Source organism: Artibeus jamaicensis, unplaced genomic scaffold (assembly GCF_021234435.1).
Source record: "Artibeus jamaicensis isolate MK-2021 breed Jamaican fruit bat unplaced genomic scaffold, CSHL_Jam_final contig_718, whole genome shotgun sequence".
NCBI classification, from domain to species: Eukaryota; Metazoa; Chordata; class Mammalia; order Chiroptera; family Phyllostomidae; genus Artibeus; species Artibeus jamaicensis.
The window spans coordinates 2,508,095-2,526,468 of record NW_026521936.1 but is presented as its reverse complement, the minus strand read 5'-3'; the positions used below and the strand labels follow the sequence as shown (position 1 = coordinate 2,526,468).

General features: G+C 46.6%; 1 protein-coding gene across 4 annotated transcripts in view; it reads left to right on the top strand.

The window, feature by feature from the left end:
• The window catches only part of LOC119039561 (zinc finger protein 786-like), a 26,243-nt gene extending 7,869 nt beyond the window's left edge, over window positions 1-18,374 (top strand). For all 4 annotated transcript variants that reach the window (XM_053671941.1, XM_053671944.1, XM_053671942.1 and 1 more), the window contains 3 exons: window positions 4,184-4,310; window positions 7,131-7,283; window positions 8,042-18,374. In XM_053671941.1, the coding sequence (XP_053527916.1) occupies window positions 4,184-4,310; window positions 7,131-7,283; window positions 8,042-10,134 (2,373 nt within the window). In that variant the 3' untranslated portion in view covers window positions 10,135-18,374. The remainder of the gene's footprint in view (window positions 1-4,183; window positions 4,311-7,130; window positions 7,284-8,041) is intronic.

The following is an 18,374-nucleotide window of genomic DNA, read 5'->3' as shown; positions in this document are numbered from 1 at the left end:
GGATCTCAAAATATTGAATGGAAAATCCAAGTTGCAGTATGATTAAGTATTTTTCTATAAAAGACAAAGTGGTAATATTATTTATAGATATGTATGCATATTAAAAATGAAAAGCATGGACTGAAGAGTTACCACATTCATTATACTGCTCTGTCCTCCGTAGGGAAGAAGCTAGGACTTGAGGGTGAGAACAAGATGGAAGAGGGGACCAAGAGGACTTGAACTTCATGTGTCACACTCTGATTTATTAAAAGGAAATTTGATGAAAAAATGTTAAATTTATAAAATCCATAGTAAATACAAGGATGTTTGTTATAATGTTCTGTTATTTTTCTGGATTTTTAAACTTCTGAAAATTGAAGTCATAAACAATGAAGGCTTTTTGAACATTTTTGAAAGACATTTATTTAAAAGTAAGGAATTGGCCCTGGCTGGTGTGGCTCAGTGGACTGAACACCAGATTACAAAGCAAAGGGTTCCCAGTTCGAATTCCCAGTCAGGTCACGTGCCTGGGTTGCAGGGCATGTCCCCAGATGGGGGTGTGTGAAGAAAGGCAAATACACACTAGTGTTTCCTTCTCCCTCTCTTCCCCTCTCTCTAAAAATGAATGAATAAAGTCTTTTTTAAAAGTTGTAAAAAAATAATAAATAAAAGTAAGGAATTGCCCTGGCTGTTGTGGATTAGCCTGCAGACTGAAGGGTCACTTTTTCTATTCGCAGTCAGAGCATAGCCAGGTCCCCAGTTTGGGGCTTGAGAGAGTCACTTGATTGATGTTTCTCTCACACATCATGTTTTCTTTCCTGTCTTTCTCCCTCCCTTCCCCTCTCTCTAAAAATAAATTTAAAAAATTTTTAAAATTATTTATTTATTTAGAGGGGAAGGGAAGGAGAGAGGGAAAGAAATATCCATGTATGGTTGCCTCTCAGGTGTCCTCCACTGAGAACTGGCCCACAACCCAGGCATGTGTCCTGACTGGGAATCAAACCGCAATCCTCTGGTTCACAGGCCTGCGCTCAATCCACTGAGCTACACCAGCCAAGGCCTAAAAAAATTTTTTTAATAAGGAATTTACAGAGGAGGATAAGTATATTTAACAGAGATAAAGACAGGCATCTGATTGTGCTACAATACATCATGCAATTCTAAAAATCACAATGCCAGGCAAAACCATGCAATAAAAACTGTAGCTTATGGGAGAAATGGTGTAGGACACACAACACTCAAAACATTTGTCAGGGCACATGCAGCAATCTACCAGTGGACGCACGAATGGGTGCAGTGACAAACTGATGTTTTTCTGTCTCTAAAATCAATAATATAGAAAAAAGTTTGTCAGCTACATGTTAAAAAGAAATGATAGGAGCCTTGGCCAGGTAGTGTTGGCACATATAAGAATTAACCAACGAATGCATCCATAAGTGGAACAACAAATCGATATTTCTCTCTCTCCTCCCCCCTTTCCTTCTCTAAAATAAATTTTTTTTTCTAAAGACCAAAAAATAAAGGATGGGAACTTAATAGAACAGCTGTTTTATGCATGTTAAGTGATTGAGAAATAATGTCTTTAGACCTACCTGAAATTTGCTGTGAAAGTGGGTGTAAGAAGGAGGGGGCTTGTGAGTTATGGTGAAGTCGTGGAAGGAAGAGTATCTGAAATCAGCAGGTTACAACACCAGGTGTGGGAAGGTGGGGCTCATCATACAGGGTCAGACAGGCACTGCAGGGTGTCCACGTGTGCATTTTGGATATTCCTACTCAGTTCTCACAGTAGCAACTAAAACTCTAAAATTGCTAGGAATGAACCAATCAATCATTCTATAATATCTATATGAAGAAAACTATAAACTTTATTAAAGCGCATGAAATATGTAGGTAAATCAAAGACATAGCAGGTTTCTGGGAGGGAAGAGCCCATGTTTTAGAGATCCAGTTCTCCCCAAATTAATCCATATACTCAGTGTATTCCTATCAAGGTCCCAATAGAATCTGTGTAAGTCTGGCAAACTATTTCTTCTGTTTATGTAGAAGAGAAAATGGACAAGAGAAGTCAAGACAATTTTCTGTAAAAAATGATGGAGGTGGTGGTAGATGGCCATGCCCTTTTAAATAGCAAAATATTTGCTAAAACTAAGAAACGGTGCAGTAATGGAGCAAGAATAGGCAGATTTGCCAGTGGAACAAAAATGTACCCAAATATAAATGGAAAACTAGTTTATAAAAAATGATCCCAAATCAATGGTAAAAGAACAGACTAGTCAATATATTTTATGTCTGTCGAATAATCATTTTGGAAAAAGAATTGTGTCCCTTTTTGTTATGAGAAATAAGTTTCATATGAGAAAAGTTCTTGTTCTGATAAAGCTATAAAAATGTTATGTAGAATTCAGAATATCGTTTATAATTCTAGAATAGACCAAGGCTTCCAAATCCGGACACTAAATCTTGAAGCTGCACAAGAGGTACTAACAAGTATGATAATATACGAAAAAAGCAGTGTACTTTGAGAAAAGATGGAAAACATTATTTTACTGGAGAATTATGATTGTATCCCACCAAAAATTTAGTACTGTTGGGATTGACAAACACATGTGCTACATTAATTGTGTACAAAGCAAGTTTACAAAAATCACTGCTTTTTCAATCCTAGAAGTGATTTGAGGGACGGATGTGGTTCCCTCTGCAGTTGTTGGAAAAATCACAGAATGCCAGTAATGAAATTCGTAAAACAGATTCAGTACATTTATGAGGAAAATTCTTAAGTTTATTAAAGACTATCAAGCAAGGCCAAATGAAGGGAGTGGTAGAACATGTTCCTAGATGAGATCAATCTTTCCTAAATGCATGTATAATTTAGTGCAGTTCAAACAGTACCAATATGCTTTTTAAAAGAAATTATTTTGGAGTTAATAAGGAAGGATTAAACATTTTAGGAGCTCACAACAGTAGCTTGGCAAAGAAAGTGGGAGGGAGGAGGACTCGCCCCCCAGGATTACAGCATTGCATAGGTATGGGAATCAGGTACGTGCGATGGTTTAACAGAATCTGTAGATTCACATACATGGAAATCAAGTGCAGTTGACCCTTGAACAGCACAGGTTTAAACCGCATGGTCCACTTCTACTCATATATTTTATTCAGTAAATACACAATTGGCTTTCTGTATCCCTGGGTTTTACATCTATGGATTCAATTAACTGCAGTGAAAAGCAGTATTTTCGATCTTCAGTTGGGCATCTGCAGGTGGAGGCGGCCGGCTTATGCCTTGTTCTGCGCCATTTTATATAAAGGATTTGAGCGTGTGCGGATTTCGGTATCCTTGAGGGGTCTTGGGACCAACCCCTCACGGATACTGAGGGATGACTGAAGTTTTGGGGGAGTCAAAAGTTACGCATAGTTTTTCCGCTGCTTTGGGGCTGGGTGTTTCAAGGTGAACTGTACATGCAGAGGCTGAAGGCTGGTATTTCAGTCCACAGAGAGAGTGGTGGATTTACTAGTAGTGCCGTGTGATCGGCTCTCCATGTGGATGTCAATAAAGGTGCCAATCGCATCTATACAACTAAACTGCCAATCTAAGTGTTAAAAAATTAGAACGTTTGTATAAACTTTTGATGGGCAGGAAAGAAAAAGCTGGAAACACTATGGAATAGACAGATTTTGAACTAAATGAAAGGGTCAGAATAGCAGAGGATGAGATCAAGTTACAATTGACACACTGGAGAAAGCATCTGCTACTCAGAGTTATTAACCCTAAGATTATGAGAGCAAAGGGTATGGACAGGTATGCACCAAGATATGTAGGACCCCCTCCCCCAAAGAAGTATGAAAAGGATGCTAAGCCTCACAGATTAATGCATAGTAAAACAATGAAATACAAAGTTTTTTACCCATGACATTGGCAAAAACATACTAAGTCTTTAGGACATTCCCGTGCTGGCAGGGGTACAATGACGTGTTTCATCCTATTAGCAAAGGTGAACGTGCTGGATCCTTTTCGGAACGTGGAAGGGGCTGTGGTCAACACCAGCACCACCTACCTGGGGCAGAGGAGGAGCCGCTCCCCAGGGCAAAGCTGCCACACAGGCGAAAAGCAGTGTCCACTCCCAGAGTCTTCTAAATGATGAGAAGGAGCTGGAGTCACTTTGACGCAGTCATGACTGTGTGTGCGTTATGCATTTCATTTCAGCTCCCTCTGACCTTTGAGGATGTTGCCATTTACTTCTCGGAGCAAGAATGGCAGAGACTAGAGGCCTGGCAGAAGGAGCTTTACAAGCATGTGATGAGAGCCATTTATGAGATCCTGGCTTCCCTAGGTAAGCAGTGGTCAGCGTGGTGGGTAAGTCTGCACCTGGGTTCTGGAAAAGGGCTCGGTCACTGGATGTTCCTACCTGTCAGGTAGCCAGAATTCTCAGAAATTAACTCCACGAGGCACTTTCACCCCGAATTCTTCTGTTGATACTTCCGTCAGCACTGCTACTCCTTACACAAGGGTAGACATTGTTATGTGACAATACTGGAGACAGCATGGAATGCGAGGTGGTCGGGGGTGACCGGAGAAGTGCATCCCAGGGCACTGGGTCACTGCACGCTGTCAGGTTCCAGGACTGTCCGCTCGGGCGCATGCCTGGTAGCTCATACCCAGGAGGTGCCTGCATCCTCCAGCCTCGGGTGTCTGAGTCTCTCAGCTTTTCGGGCCATGTCCCTGTGCCTCCAAAGAGCTCGCGTTCCTTTCCCTGCAGGCAGATCTTGGCACTGCTGTCCCCTGGGCTGTCTGTGCCCTGTTGTGGGAGTGGGTGTTCTTTTTAGTCTTGCTGCTGACAGGGTCTTTTGTGTTTCTTTTTATTATCAATCTAAAAAAAACAGGCCTTTCAGAAAAGCATCAAATGATACCACTCTCTTGCTGAATGAATGCTTACCCCCTCACTCAGTTCGTTCCCCAAAGGCAACCACGTTTAACCATTTCTATTCTAGTTTTCACTGCGGTTGTCTCCGGTCTGCGTTAACTGTCTGTCATGCTTACACTTCTCTCTCTTGATTTTTCACGTTTAAGCTGCATTAACGAACTCATTACTATGCAAAGTGGGGCATTATGTCACTTAGGCTGCCATTCTTCTGTCTGTTTTTTCCCTTTCTCCCCAGATTCTGACCATTTTTTTTCATGCCTTTATAACTTGAACGATGAACTTCTAGATTGTGGGCCTTCAACTTGACATCACATCACCTGGCTCCTTCAGTGTGTGAAGTTGTCCTGTACCTCCTTCCCCCTCTCCTGCCGGTTCCCGACTGCCATACTGTTTCCTCTACATGGCAAGGTTTCTGACATTTATATTTTGTTTCGTTAGCATAATTTTTCCAGGTTCTATCTGTAGAGTGTTCCTGAAACACATCATCTAAGACATTACATTACTGTATTTTCATTATTACTGAAGAACCAGTGGTTGGGTTGACAGCAGTAAATGTCATCTCATGTCATCAACCATGTGCCCCTCAAAAAGAATGCCCCAAGCATCAAGATCAAGTGCGTGTGCAGTGGTGCGCCCTTGTGGTTGCGTCTGCGCTTCTTCAGTGGGTCATCGTGCTGAGTGTCTTCTTTTACCTTCTTCTGAGAAATGTCTATTCAGATACTTTGCCCACTTTTACGTTGGGCTCTTTGTCTTTTTACTGTCGAATTAGATGTGTTCTCTTCTTGTTTTGCATACTGGGCCCTTATCAGATACATGATTCGCGCCTGTTTTCTCCATTCTGTGGGTTTCCTGGTGTCCTTTGAAGCACAGAAACTTTCGATTTCCATGAAGTCGAGTTTATTTGTTCTTTTATTGCTTGAGCTTGTGATGCTGTATCAAAGAAACAGATGCCTAATCCCGAGTCACACAGCCACTCCCCTGTTTTCTTCTAGGACTTTTCTAGTTTAAGCCCTTACATTGAGGCCTTTGACCTCTTTTGAGATAGTCGTTTTATAGGGTGGGAGGTGGGAACCCACTTTTGCATATCGATATCCGATTGGCCCAACCCTGTTTGTTCAAAAAGCTATTTTTGCCTTATTGGATTCTCCTGGCAGCCTTTTGGAAGATCAGTTGGCCATAAATGTCCGTTTATTTCTGGATTCTGAATTCTCTATTTTCTCAATCTGTGTGTCTGTCCTTGTGTCACGACCACACTGTTTTGATTCCTTTTGCTTTTAGGATTAGTTTGTCAATTTCTGCCCTCCCCCCTTGCCCCCCATTCCCACCAAAAAAAAGTAGATTGGATTTGGGGAATATTGTCGTCTTAACAATACCAGCTCTTTAATTTATGAACATGGGTATCTTTCCATTTATTTAGGATTTAATTTTGTTTTCAGCAATATTTTACAGTTTTTATTGTACAGGTCTTGCATTTTTTATTAAATTTTTTCCAAGGATTTTACTCTTCCTGATGTTATATAAATGAATATTGTTTTGTTTATTTTTGGAAAAATACTTTTATTTATTTAAAACTGGTTTTTAAGATTTTCTTTATTTTTTTAATTTTTTAAAATTAATTTTATTTAGTTATTTTCAAGTACAGTTTCTTTCTATTTTTCTCATCCAAACCTCTCCCATCCCTTGCTCCCCACCTCCCTCCCATTTCCACCCCCCTTAGTTCTCATCCCTGTGTCCTTCCTAGTTGTTCCTCCAAATCCCTGCCCATTTTTCCCCTTAACTTCCCTTCCCTCTCCCCTCTGGTCACTGTCCTCTTGTTCTCTATGTCATTGTCTTTGGTTTTTTTTTTGCTCCTTGTTTGTTTTGTTGTTTAGCTTCTTGTTAAATGTGAGATCATATGGTATTTGTCTTTCAAGATTTTATTTATTTTTAAAGAGAATGGAAGGAAGGGAACTTTAGGAAAGAGAGAGAGAACAGCAATGCGTGGTTGCATCTCACAAGCCTGGCCCACAACGCAGGCAGGCGCCCTGAGTGGGAACTGAACCGGCAACCCTTTGGTTCCCAGGCCAGTGCTCAATCCACAGCGCCACACCAGCCAGGGCTATAATCTGGTTTTTCACACCTTTTCTCATACATTGTCCTGAGTTAATTTTAAGAAATTGAAAAACTGCTCAGTATGCCTTAAATGTCTCACTCGAGGAAACCAAGTTCCCATTTGGCTTCTCTGTGCAGATGGCGGACTTCCCAAACCAGAACTGATATCCCGGATTGAACAGGGGACAGAGCTCTTCAGGAAGTTAGGAGAACCACAGAAATCAGGAACCATAACTTGCAACCCTGCTGATCTGCATTTTGGCGCAGTTGTTGAGGGGCAGCAGTTCTGGGGTAAGTAGGAAGAAGTCAGCCCTGTCCTTAACTGAGATTCAGGTTTCTCAGTTCTCATTCTCCGAGCTGGTCTCCTCCTTCGGCTGGGCTGAGGCTTGCTGTCTGCTGTGTTCTAGAGGAAGGCAGTTGTGGCTGGTGGTTAGGGGCGTGGGTTCTGGAAGGAGAGTGTGATGAGAGAGGAACGAGACGAGGCCTTGCTGCCCGGCTTGGGGACCGCTCGTGGGTCCCACAGAGTCTCAGGTCAGTCAGGGCCGCCCAGGAACACCACTGCCGTCCCTCCTAGACTCCGGGGTGCCTGCTCATCACAGCGGGGTGAGCCTGACGGTCCCGGGGCCTGACCGTGGGGAATGTTCACAGAGCGGGTGCAGCACGCCAGGCCCGCGCTGAGCACTCTGCACACGCGAACCCCTGTAATTGGCCCACAGTCTCACCGCCCCATTTCTGCAGACGGACCTGAAGCCCAGAGCGATTAGCTTGACGGGCGCTGCCTTGGAGATGTGGCTTCGAGCCCAGGCAGTCGGCTCCCGAGCTCCGGCCCTCTGCCCGTGGCCGGTCTTCCCCTCCTTTTGGTATTATCTAAGGAAGTGTGTTCGGCTGAGTTTCAGCAGACCCGCCCCAAATTGCTGGTCACGGGAGAGTGCAGCCCGGTGGAAACGGGTCCGCAGGCCAGCACAGGTCCCTGGTACGGGCCCCCTTACAGGTGCCATAGGCAGTTAGTCATGTCGTAGACAGGAATTCCGACGGATTTTCGGTTTCAGGATCAGGAAGCCAGCAGGCCGGGAGTCCCAGAGAACCCGAACGCCACTTGCAGGTGCAGCCTCTTGAGAGCCCCCGTTGCTCTGAACCCTTATCGGGAAGAAGCAAAGGCATTTCCTTCAGACCCGACCAAGGTGTTGCCCTCGTGAAGCCAGACAGACGCAATCTACGGGCTCTGCTCCCAGCAGTCCACCACTCCAGGGAGCTCCCGCAAAGAGATGGAATCTTGAACCCCACAGCTCGGGGTCCCCCAGACCCCCAGGAAGCGCCCTCCAGGGAGGGCGCCCCGCCCCCCCAGCCTGTCTGCAGGGAAAGCTTTTGGAAGAAGAACCCCTTAGAGAAGCACCACAGAAGCCGCTCAAGGGACCAGCTGTGTGGGGCCTGGGAGAAGCCGGGCAGACCAGCTGATCCACAGCATCCGTGTAGCACCCCTTGGGGACAGAGGCGCTCCAGATGTCACGAATGTGGAAGGAGCTTCCGCCTGAAGCAGGATTTGCTGGGACATCTGCCCGCACATGCGGGGAGGAGCCCGCTGCTGAATCCTGACTGTAATGGGTGCCTCTACCGCAGGTGGGCCCTTCTCAGCCCCCACCTCCTGCACCCAGGGCAGAGGCCTGCCCCGTGCCCCAGGTGCGACAAGAGCTTCCTCCTGAACAACAGCACGCAGGCCCCCCAGGGCCAGGGCAGCAGGGCAGGGCCAGGCTCCCACAGAGAGGGCGCTGGGGCCTTCGAGACCAGCAGTGGTCACTCAGGAGAGAGGCCAGGCCCCTGTCCGGCTCGTGAGGAGCACTGCCACCTGACGGGGGGCATGGAGGTCATCCTGCAGCACTGCCCCGCCAGGGAGAGGCCACTCTCTTGCACAGAATGCGACAAGGGCTCCTCTGCCAGGGCCGCGCTCCCCAGCCATGTCCGGGTGCACACAGGAGGAAAGCCCTTCCCGTGCCTGGAGAGTGACAAGAGCTTCCGCCTGAGTGGCCTGCTGAAGGCCCACCAGCGTGGGCACAGTGGGGAGACACCCTTCTCCTGCGGGAAGTGTGGCAAGGGCTTCAGCAAGCAGTGTGAGCTCGCCGAGCACACCCGGGTGCACAGCGGGGAGAAGCCCTTCTGGTGTGGCGAGTGTGGCCGGGACTTCCGCCAGAGGGGACAGCTGCTGAGGCACCAGCGGCTGCACAGTGACGCGAAGCCCTTTCAGTGCCCGGAGTGCGAGCGGAGCTTCCGTCTGAAGAGCTTGCTGAAAGCCCACCGGCTGCGACACAGCGGGGAGAGGCCGTTCTCCTGCGGCGAGTGTGGCCGTGGCTTCACCCACCAGTGCAAGCTCCGGGAGCACCTGCGTGTCCACAGCGGGGAGAGGCCCTTCCAGTGCCCCCAGTGCGACAAGAGCTTCCGCCTGAAGGGCATTCTGAAGGCCCACCAGCGCACCCACAGCGCGGAGAGGCCGTTCTGCTGTGCGGAGTGTGGCAAGGGCTTCACCAGGCAGTCCAAGCTCACCGAGCACCTGCGCGTGCACAGTGGGGAGAGGCCCTTCCAGTGCTCCGACTGCGACAGGAGTTTCCGCCTCAAGGGGCAGCTGCTGAGTCACCAGCGCCTGCACACAGGAGAGAGGCCCTTCCAGTGCCCCGAGTGCGACAAGAGCTACCGCGTGAAGGCTGACATGAAGGCCCACCAGCTGCTGCACAGTGGGCAGCTGCCCTTCTCCTGCGAGTGTGGCAAAGGCTTTGCGAAGCAGTCAAAGCTTGTCGAGCACATGCGGACACACACAGGGGAGAAGCCCTTTCAATGTCCCAAGTGCGACAAGAGTTTCCGCTTGAAGGCACAGCTGCTCAGCCACCAAGGCCTGCACACAGGGGAGAGACCTTTCCACTGCCCCGAGTGTGACAAAAACTTCCGGGAAAGGGGACACATGCTGAGGCACCAGCGCATACACAGGCCCGAGAGGCCCTTTGCCTGTGGCGACTGTGGGAAGGGCTTCATCTATAAGTCAAAGCTGGCTGAGCACGCCCGGGTGCACACAAAATCCTACCGGGCCCCGAGTGGCCCGGACATTCAGAGACGGCTCAGCCAGCTGTTCGCCATGATTGAGGCCGACTGGAGCTGAGACGCCGCAGGTCCGAAGCCATCAGTGGGTGGCGAGAGCCTGGGGGTCGCCATGGCCCAGCCCCTGCTGCACAGGTTTTAAGCAACGGGGCCCTGTTCTGAGCCAGAATGGAACATGTTGGGCCCGTGAGAAACCACAAAGGGTTTCCCTTTTTAAATCATCACAGTTACATTTGCTGCCTGTGGATAAAAGGACCTGTTTGTTCTTCCTGCCGCCTTAACTGGTAATTTCCCCCTAAATGCTTAGCTAGCTCTGAAATCTGGAGCTCGAATTTAAACCAGAAAACCATCCAGCGGCGGCTGCTACCTGTCAACTCCCCTTCTCTCTTTTCACGGTACGATCCCAAACTGGGGGTTAAGTCCAGTGAATTTGGTTGCAGGCCTAATAGGGCATTAGATTTGGGGTAGACTGATTTATTTGGAAACGGATGATAATAGAAGGAGTTCTCCGAAGCCCAGTATATGTGAGTGCTGAAGTTTCCACAGCAGATTCCATCGTGACCCTGACTGGTTCCCCCATGGAAGAGCTGCTGATTTCAGCAAAATGTTGGCTACTCTGAGTTGCAGACACACAAAACTGAAGGTGCCGAGACGTGTGGGACTAGAATTCAGAGAAGAGTTTGGGAGAGGAGGTGCCGATTCGGGAGTTCCGGAGCAGAGACGCTCCTTGAAGTGGAGCGAGTGGACGAGGTTACATCTGTGGACAGAGCGGCTGAGCAGGCAGCAAAGCCAAGTCCAGGTGAAACAGCCAGGAAGAACAGCCTCGTGTGGGGCGTTTTCAAGCAAATGTTGTAAGCAAACACGATACAAGTAGAAATCCAGCACAATGCTGCATTTGGTAGGTGAGGGTTCTGTGAGCACAGAATGTTTATGCTATAGGGAGAGGGCTGTATTTCACACACAATTCCTGCCTTTCAGAGAGTTCACGTTTCATGTCATAGAGTGGCTGACCTGAAATTCTGAGGGATGGCAGAAAATGAGACTCAGGAAAGTGTAATAGACATTACTATGAAAACTATATCAAAGATGATTTTCTGTGGAACACTAGCTTCAAATATTATATATGTAATATCCACTGTTGCCCAGGGGATTTAGCGCTGGCCTGTGAACCAAATTTTTCACTGAAAAATGGAGGTTGCTGGTTCAAGTCTCAGTTGGTGCACGTGCCTGGGTTGCAGGCCAGGTCCCCAGTAGGGGGCGTGTGAGAGGCAACCACCCATTGATGTTTCTCTCCCTCTCTGTCTCCCTCCTTTCCCCTCTCTAAAAATAAAATAAAATCTTAAAAGGTTCTTTAAAGGGTATTCAGAAAAATGAGAGAAAGCACTGTTATTATAAATAATAACAATGTTATGAAAAGGGAAATATCTAGAGATACAAGCTCTAGGAAGATAAAAGAAAAAGTAATTGCTAAAATGAAACACCTTATACTGGGATTAAAGAAATCTCCCAGGATACAGAACCCAAGGTCCAGTGGGTAGAAGGTAAGGAAGGCAGTGGAAGAAAATGAGTTGTACAAATACCAGCCTTTTGCCCATTTTTCTATAAGATTTTGGTCCTTTTATTTCTTTCAGTTGGTAAAAGTTATATATTAATCGTAAGTGCATATATGCTGTAAACGTAGGAGGAAGTGAGTTGGGAGAAATGGCAAGCAAATTGAGGGGGGAAAAGTACACCAAAAAGTTCCTTTAGAAATTTGGAACTATAGGGGCAGAAAGATTTTTTCCCGCTCTAGTATTACATGTGAGGGTGTGGGTGCAGCAGTCACAGGACAAGAAGCTGCTCCCAAAAGGAGAAAAGAAAGGAATTACAGTCCATTCCCCAAACAGTACATGTTCCAGTTGACCAGGGGCTGCCTTCATCGGGAGCGTTGGGAGAGCCAGGTATCGACGCCTCAATAACAAATTTTACTAACTAACCTTCCCCCACCATCAGTTTACCTTTCTGTTTGCCTCCTTTACTGCCCACCCCACCCCTCCCAGTTCCTCATAGTTGCTAGGGGAGTTGCCTTGAGGCTGATGTAGCCAAAACTTGCCGGAAACAGTGAACACCTACCATCCTAAGCAGGTGGCTGGCAGGAGGTGGTTGAGTAGTGAACTGGCATATACACACGCAATTTCGAGTTGAGAACGGACAGTCTGGAGTAGCAAACATTGAGGTGGGAGAATACAGTATTACGCATGACCCGAATCCCTGACTTACATGGCGATCAATTTTAGATTCAACCTTGTGTCAACCACAAAAGGAACAGTCAGCCCGGTTAGTGTGTCCTAGCTGCATTAATAACAGTTTTCAGAGCTCCAGAGAGCCCGGGAAGACTTGGGAGGTTGTTTGGTGCTCCTGCCGGCAGGCGGCGCTGTAGAAGCCAATTCCCCGCTCAGGGAAGGCAGCAAGGAAGGAAATGTTCCAAGGTTGCCCTGTGTGTCTCCAGGGCAACAGCCGCCCTGGGGCGGGGCTTGCTGGCAGAGACTCCACCCACCGGGGGGTCTACCCAGCACAGCGCTGGGCAGCAGCGTGGTAGGTGGACCTTCTCAGGCTTTGCAAGTACCATCAGGTGGGAGTGTGACATTTAAGTCGGCAGACGGGTTGGTCCATGGTGGCGGGAGGACAGCCGGCTTGGGCTGTTCATGCTGTGGGGAGATGCTGTCCGGGCTGCTCGCACTGACTGAGATCTGAGGCCCTGGTGGGCTGGGGGCCCAGGAGGGCTATGTAGGGGAATCTGAGCCTGAGGGTCCACCAGTCTGCGGACTGGTTTGTTATCTTTATCCATCCAGCCTGTGGCCTCCAGAGGGCGCTCTGCGAACACTTGTTGAATCAATCACTGGCTTGAGAGCCCTACACAGCCACCGATTTTACAGTCAGCCCAGGGTTTTCTGAGTGTTCTTGTTCCTGAAACTTGTGAGTTGGAAATACTGCTGGTGAGGTACAGAATGGAGGGAAGAAGAACAGAGGACGTTATAGCTGAGAAGAGGACAGGAGTCCCATGCGGGGCGGGCGGGGGTGGCATATGATAGTACGATACCAAATTGCAGTGGTAGGGGTGACAAGAACGCAGTTTCCTGATAGTCTAAGTTGACAATTTCTTACTGCCTTTTTCTCTAGTGCAAAGATAAGTAAATATGTGGTATTCAGGGTAGAATCCTTAGAGATGGTAACCTACCGCCCGTGTTCCATGGACCAGTAAGGTGAGTTACAGACAGGCTGAAGCGACTTGCTCCAGGTCACTGGAGTAAGTAAGGTAGGTCAACCCACGCTGTAACGTAAGTTTCTGGAGTTCCAGTTCTGTGCTCTGCCTCCTTCCCTTCAACAAATATTTCCTGGTACTTCTTTCCTTTAATAGATGTTCGTTAATGATATTCCCAGTATTGCTTCTCTTGGATGGTGGCTGCCTAATCAAGTGTCTGCCCCACATTTCTCAGGTTATCAGGAAGCTGTGGGCCTTTTTCTTCCTCCCCTTTGTCACCTTATTCTAGGGAAAGTGAGCGGTATTTTGATTTTGGGTGCAGAAGGTTCATTGATGATCTATCATTTCTTTCTGACATGTCCAATGTGTCTCTGGGGCAAATAGTTTTCAGTGTAAATTTCATGTTATTGGAGTGAAAAGCAGTACCAATTGCAGAGAATTCTGCAGATGTAACTTTATATGTTTTTTTATAAACACGTGAGTGTTTTTTAAAATGTCACATTGAAAACAGTTCTATGCAGATTGTATCAGACATACAGTACTATGTAACACATTTACATGCCTATGTCCCATGAGGCTATACAGTGCTTACATGACTGTGTCCTGTGCTGTATGCTCAAATGTTCATTTAATGAAACTATTGCCTGGCTGTTGTGGCTCAGTGGATTGAGTGCTGGCCTGCAAACCAAAGGGTAGGCGGTTTGATTCCCAGTCAGGGCACATGCCTGGGTTGCGGGCCAGGTCCCCAGTAGGGGGCACACAAGAGGCAACCACACATTGATGTTTCTCTCCCTCTCTCCTTCCCTTCTCCTCTCTCTAAAAATAAACAAAAATTTGAGCCCTGGCTGGTGTAGCTCAGTGGATTGAGCGCGGGCCTGCGAACCAGACAATCGCGGTTCGATTCCCAGTCAGGGCACATGCCGGGGTTGTAGGCCGGTTCCCTGCAGGCCACTTCCCAGCAGGGGACGCATGAAAGGCAACCATACATTGATGTTTCTCTCCCTCTCTCCTTCCCTTCCCCTCTAAAGATAAATAAATGAAATCTTTAAAAATAAATAAATAAAAATAAAAATAAACAAAAATTTTTAAAAACTAAAAATGAATAAATTTTTTAAAAAAGAAATTATTTATTTTAGGTCCTGTTTCTCTGGTTAGAAATGAGTATTTGCCGAGGTTCCAGGGGCTGACTTCTTTATGCATCCTCCCCACTGTGCCTGTAAAACCAGGGCATATTTATTCAGGGTCCCACCTCTTCCTGGGTATGAATCTGCTTTGTTTGCAGCTCGTGTTAACTTTTGGAAACAGGACCAACAAAATGATTACAAACTTCCTGGTATTATGTCACTGAAGCCTTGCCTGTTTTACTTATTATAGAAGAGTCTGGCTTCTCAAGATCCATTTCAGAACTCCTGATCTGTTGTGGACAAAGGTAGAAGGCTTTTAACCATTACTGGCGAGGACAGGTGCAAAGCCATCCTGAGATGAAAGGAAACGTGTTCACAGTCCAGGGGGAGCGCCCTTCAATCCTGTGGCCGCCACTGAGCACAGGAGTAGGAGAACTGATGAGGGTTAGAAAGAACATTTCAATAGCCCTGGCCTGTGAGCTCAGTGGGTTAGAGCACCAAGGCTCTGGGTTTAATCCCCAGTCAGGGCACAAACGGGAATCAACCAATGAAGGCATGAGTGAGTGGAACAATAAGTCAATGTTTCTCTCTCCCTCTCTAAAATCAATCATTAAAAAAAGGAACATTGCACACATGTGATTAGAAGTATATATGAGATTGGTCCGTCTAGTTATGACATCTAAGTTTGAGAGTAGTTCCTGAAATCAAAGACCACACAGATTCCCTCAGGTCTTCCGTTTGCTGCTTGGCTGGCTTTTCTGAGGCAGCCGTTTCTTTCACCAGCAGGATCCCCTGCCCTACCCATTCAGTGACTTTTAAAGTCATGGATATTTATTTATTATTTAATTTTTTCTCTTGTATTGGTTCTAGAGAGAGGAGATGGAAGGGAGAAAGAGGGAGAGAAACATTGAGGTGAAAGGGAAATATCAATTAGTCGCCTCTTGCACCCGCCCCTAACCAGCAACCCAGGCCTGTGCCCTGACTGGGAGTCAAACCAGCGACTTCCGGTTGGTGGAACAATGCCCAACGAACCGAGTCACACCAGCCAGGGCCACATACGTTTACTGTGAAGTCTCTTTTGCAGATGAAGGTGCAGCCATGATTCAGTGAGTCATTCACATAGTGGTAACAACATGTTAAACACAGAGTGTAACTGTCCGGAAGATTGTCGTCTTCCCCCGTTCTCTTAGAGTTTTCATGCAGGGAGAAGAGAAAACGACCTGTACTTTTACTGCTTGAAAGGCATGTCATCACTTCCTTATTCTATTTGACCTTCTTGGAAGAGGGAAAACGCCCTCTCCCCTGCTGCATATGAATGAAAAAGGAGGAGACAGAACCAAGAGCCAGGGGAACCCTGTCCTGTTACTGTTACTGGAGCTGCCAGAACTTACCTGACCCCTGGATTCTACCGGTGGGTGAACCAGTAAATTACCTTATTGTTTGAGACGCGTCAGAGTTGAGTTTAGTCTTGCAAAATCAAGAGTCCTAAAAGACATGGAAATTGTTAACAACATGAGGATTTGCACATAAATGGATCCTGAAATATGAACTTGGCGGCATAGAGGAAGCAGGATGGAGGGAAGTAATGACTGTCCTGCTCTTAGAATTTGACAGTCTTTGTGATGTAGTGACTGTCACCGGTTGTATCTTGGGACCCACATCATGAAGTGGTTAATACTTAGCACTGGGGGCTTCGCAGGTAGGAAAAAACGTTCAGGTGTTGCAGCATGCTGGCCCCAGCCCTCGTAAGTTTCTAGAACACAAGAGACAGCCTTGGCCTGTGAGGACCTTGATGGTTTTCAAGAACACAGGGCAGTTATTCTGGAGACTGTCCCCCGGCTGGCGTGCGTTGGACGTGATTCATGGCTCGGTTTAGGTTCCTGGTCTTCATGGGGATGGCCAAGAAGTGATGCTGTGCTCTCGCATGGCTTCAGTTTGTTCCGTTACTGATGGGATTCACATCCATCACTTAATTAAGGTCATGTCTGCCAGACTTCCTGACTCTGAAGTTACTTTTGTCCCTCTTTGCCATTAATAAGTGTTCTATGATTTGGTGCAGAGGTACTGTGAAATCATGTCAAATATCCCATTCCTCATCAGATTTTCTATCTGTGTAATGTCAGTGCGGACTCACCGTTTCCTCTTTTATCCAGTGGATTATAATCTTTGTCTGTCAGTGTTTGTTTGGATGCCCCGAGTGTCCCAAATTTGGACAGCGGGAGCCCCTCGGACAGCCTTCTGGGTTGTCCTGGCAGGTTGCCCTCATCCTTGGGCAACTTCCGGGCTTTCTCTGGCCCACGTTCTTCCAGGCTTTTCTTCTGTTTTTCCTGTCCCAGTGCTGAAGTCGGTCGCTTCTCCAAGGAACCCTGCTTCCTCTGAACAGAAAGTGGGTTAGAAGGCAGAGTGAGTCTGGGACTAGGTGTGCTCACCGGTATTTGGGAGTTGCTACTCACAGGCCCTCTCAGTGGGCAGGGGGAGGACATCTCTACATCACACACACACACACACATGCGCGCACACACGTTTACATTCCCAGTGTCTTCCACTTTAAGAACTGGGGGCAAAGGGTAAATGAAACCTAACGGAAGCAGAAGAAAGGAAATAAAGATTAGTGTAGAAATCGATTTACTAGGAAACAGATAATCAGTGAAACTAGAAGCTCATGAGAAAAGGCAAAAATCATTAATATCACCAATACGACGGGGGACCTCACTGCAAATTTCAGTTGGTTGAAGTACAATGAGAGAATATGATGAACTTAATGCCAACAAATTTGACAACTTATGTGAAACAGGCAAACTCCTACCAAAGCTCACTCAAGAAGAAACAGATAACCTGTATAGCCCTATATCTATCATAGAAATTTAATTTATTGTTCTTTCCCATAAATAAACTTTCAGTAGAGAATTCTAAACATGTAAGAGAGAAAAAAATCAGCCCTGGCTGGTGTGGCTCAGTTGGTTGGACTAGTGACCTGGACACCAAAAGTTTGCTGATTCAGTTCCTGGTCAGGGCACATACCTAGGTTGTGGGGCTCGGGTCCCGGTGGAGGTGTGTACAGCAGGCAGCTGATGAATGTTTCTCTCTCTCTTTCTGTCCCTCTTCCTCCACTCTAAAAAAATCTATAAATATATCCTCAGGCAAGGACTAAAAAATAGGAAGAAAAATAATCAACTCTACACAAACTCTTCTAGAAAATTAAAAAAGAGAGAATAGTGTTCAACTCATTCTATGAGGCCAGCAGTGTAATGCTATCAAAGCCACAGAAAATATAAGAACAAAATTAAAGACCAGTATTCCTTATACATAGATGTATCAACTCTTACTAAATTCTGATCCAACAATCTATAAAAATGATTAACACATCACAACCAAGTACAGTTTGTCTCAGAAGTACAAGGTTGGTTAGATTTTGAAAATCAGTCAACATTAATGGTTTATATGAACAGACTGAAAAAGAAAACCCATATGATCCATTCTTAATTTTAAAAAAAACTCAGAAAAATAGGAATTAGAAGGGACCTTCCTCAACCTCATAAACAGCATCTACCATAAACCTACAGCTGACGTATATAATGGGAAAGACAGAATTGTTTCCATCAGATCAGGAGCACAGCAAGACAACCCACTCTACTTCTCTTTAAACTTGTACTGGAGCTTTTTGCCGTGAAATCAGGAAAATATGAAAAATGGCTGGCATCCATAACGAAAAAGAAGTTGCTCTGACTGGTGTGGCTCCGTGGGCTGGGCATCATCCTGCAAATCGAGGGGTCACCAGTTCAATTCCTGGTCAGGAACTGACCAGGGTTCAATGCCTGGGTTGCGGGCCAGGTCCCCAGTTTGGGGCATGCAAGAGGCAACCAATGGATGCTTCTCTCGCACATGGATGTTTCTCTCCTCTTTCTCCCTTTCTCCCCCTCTCTAAAAATAAATACT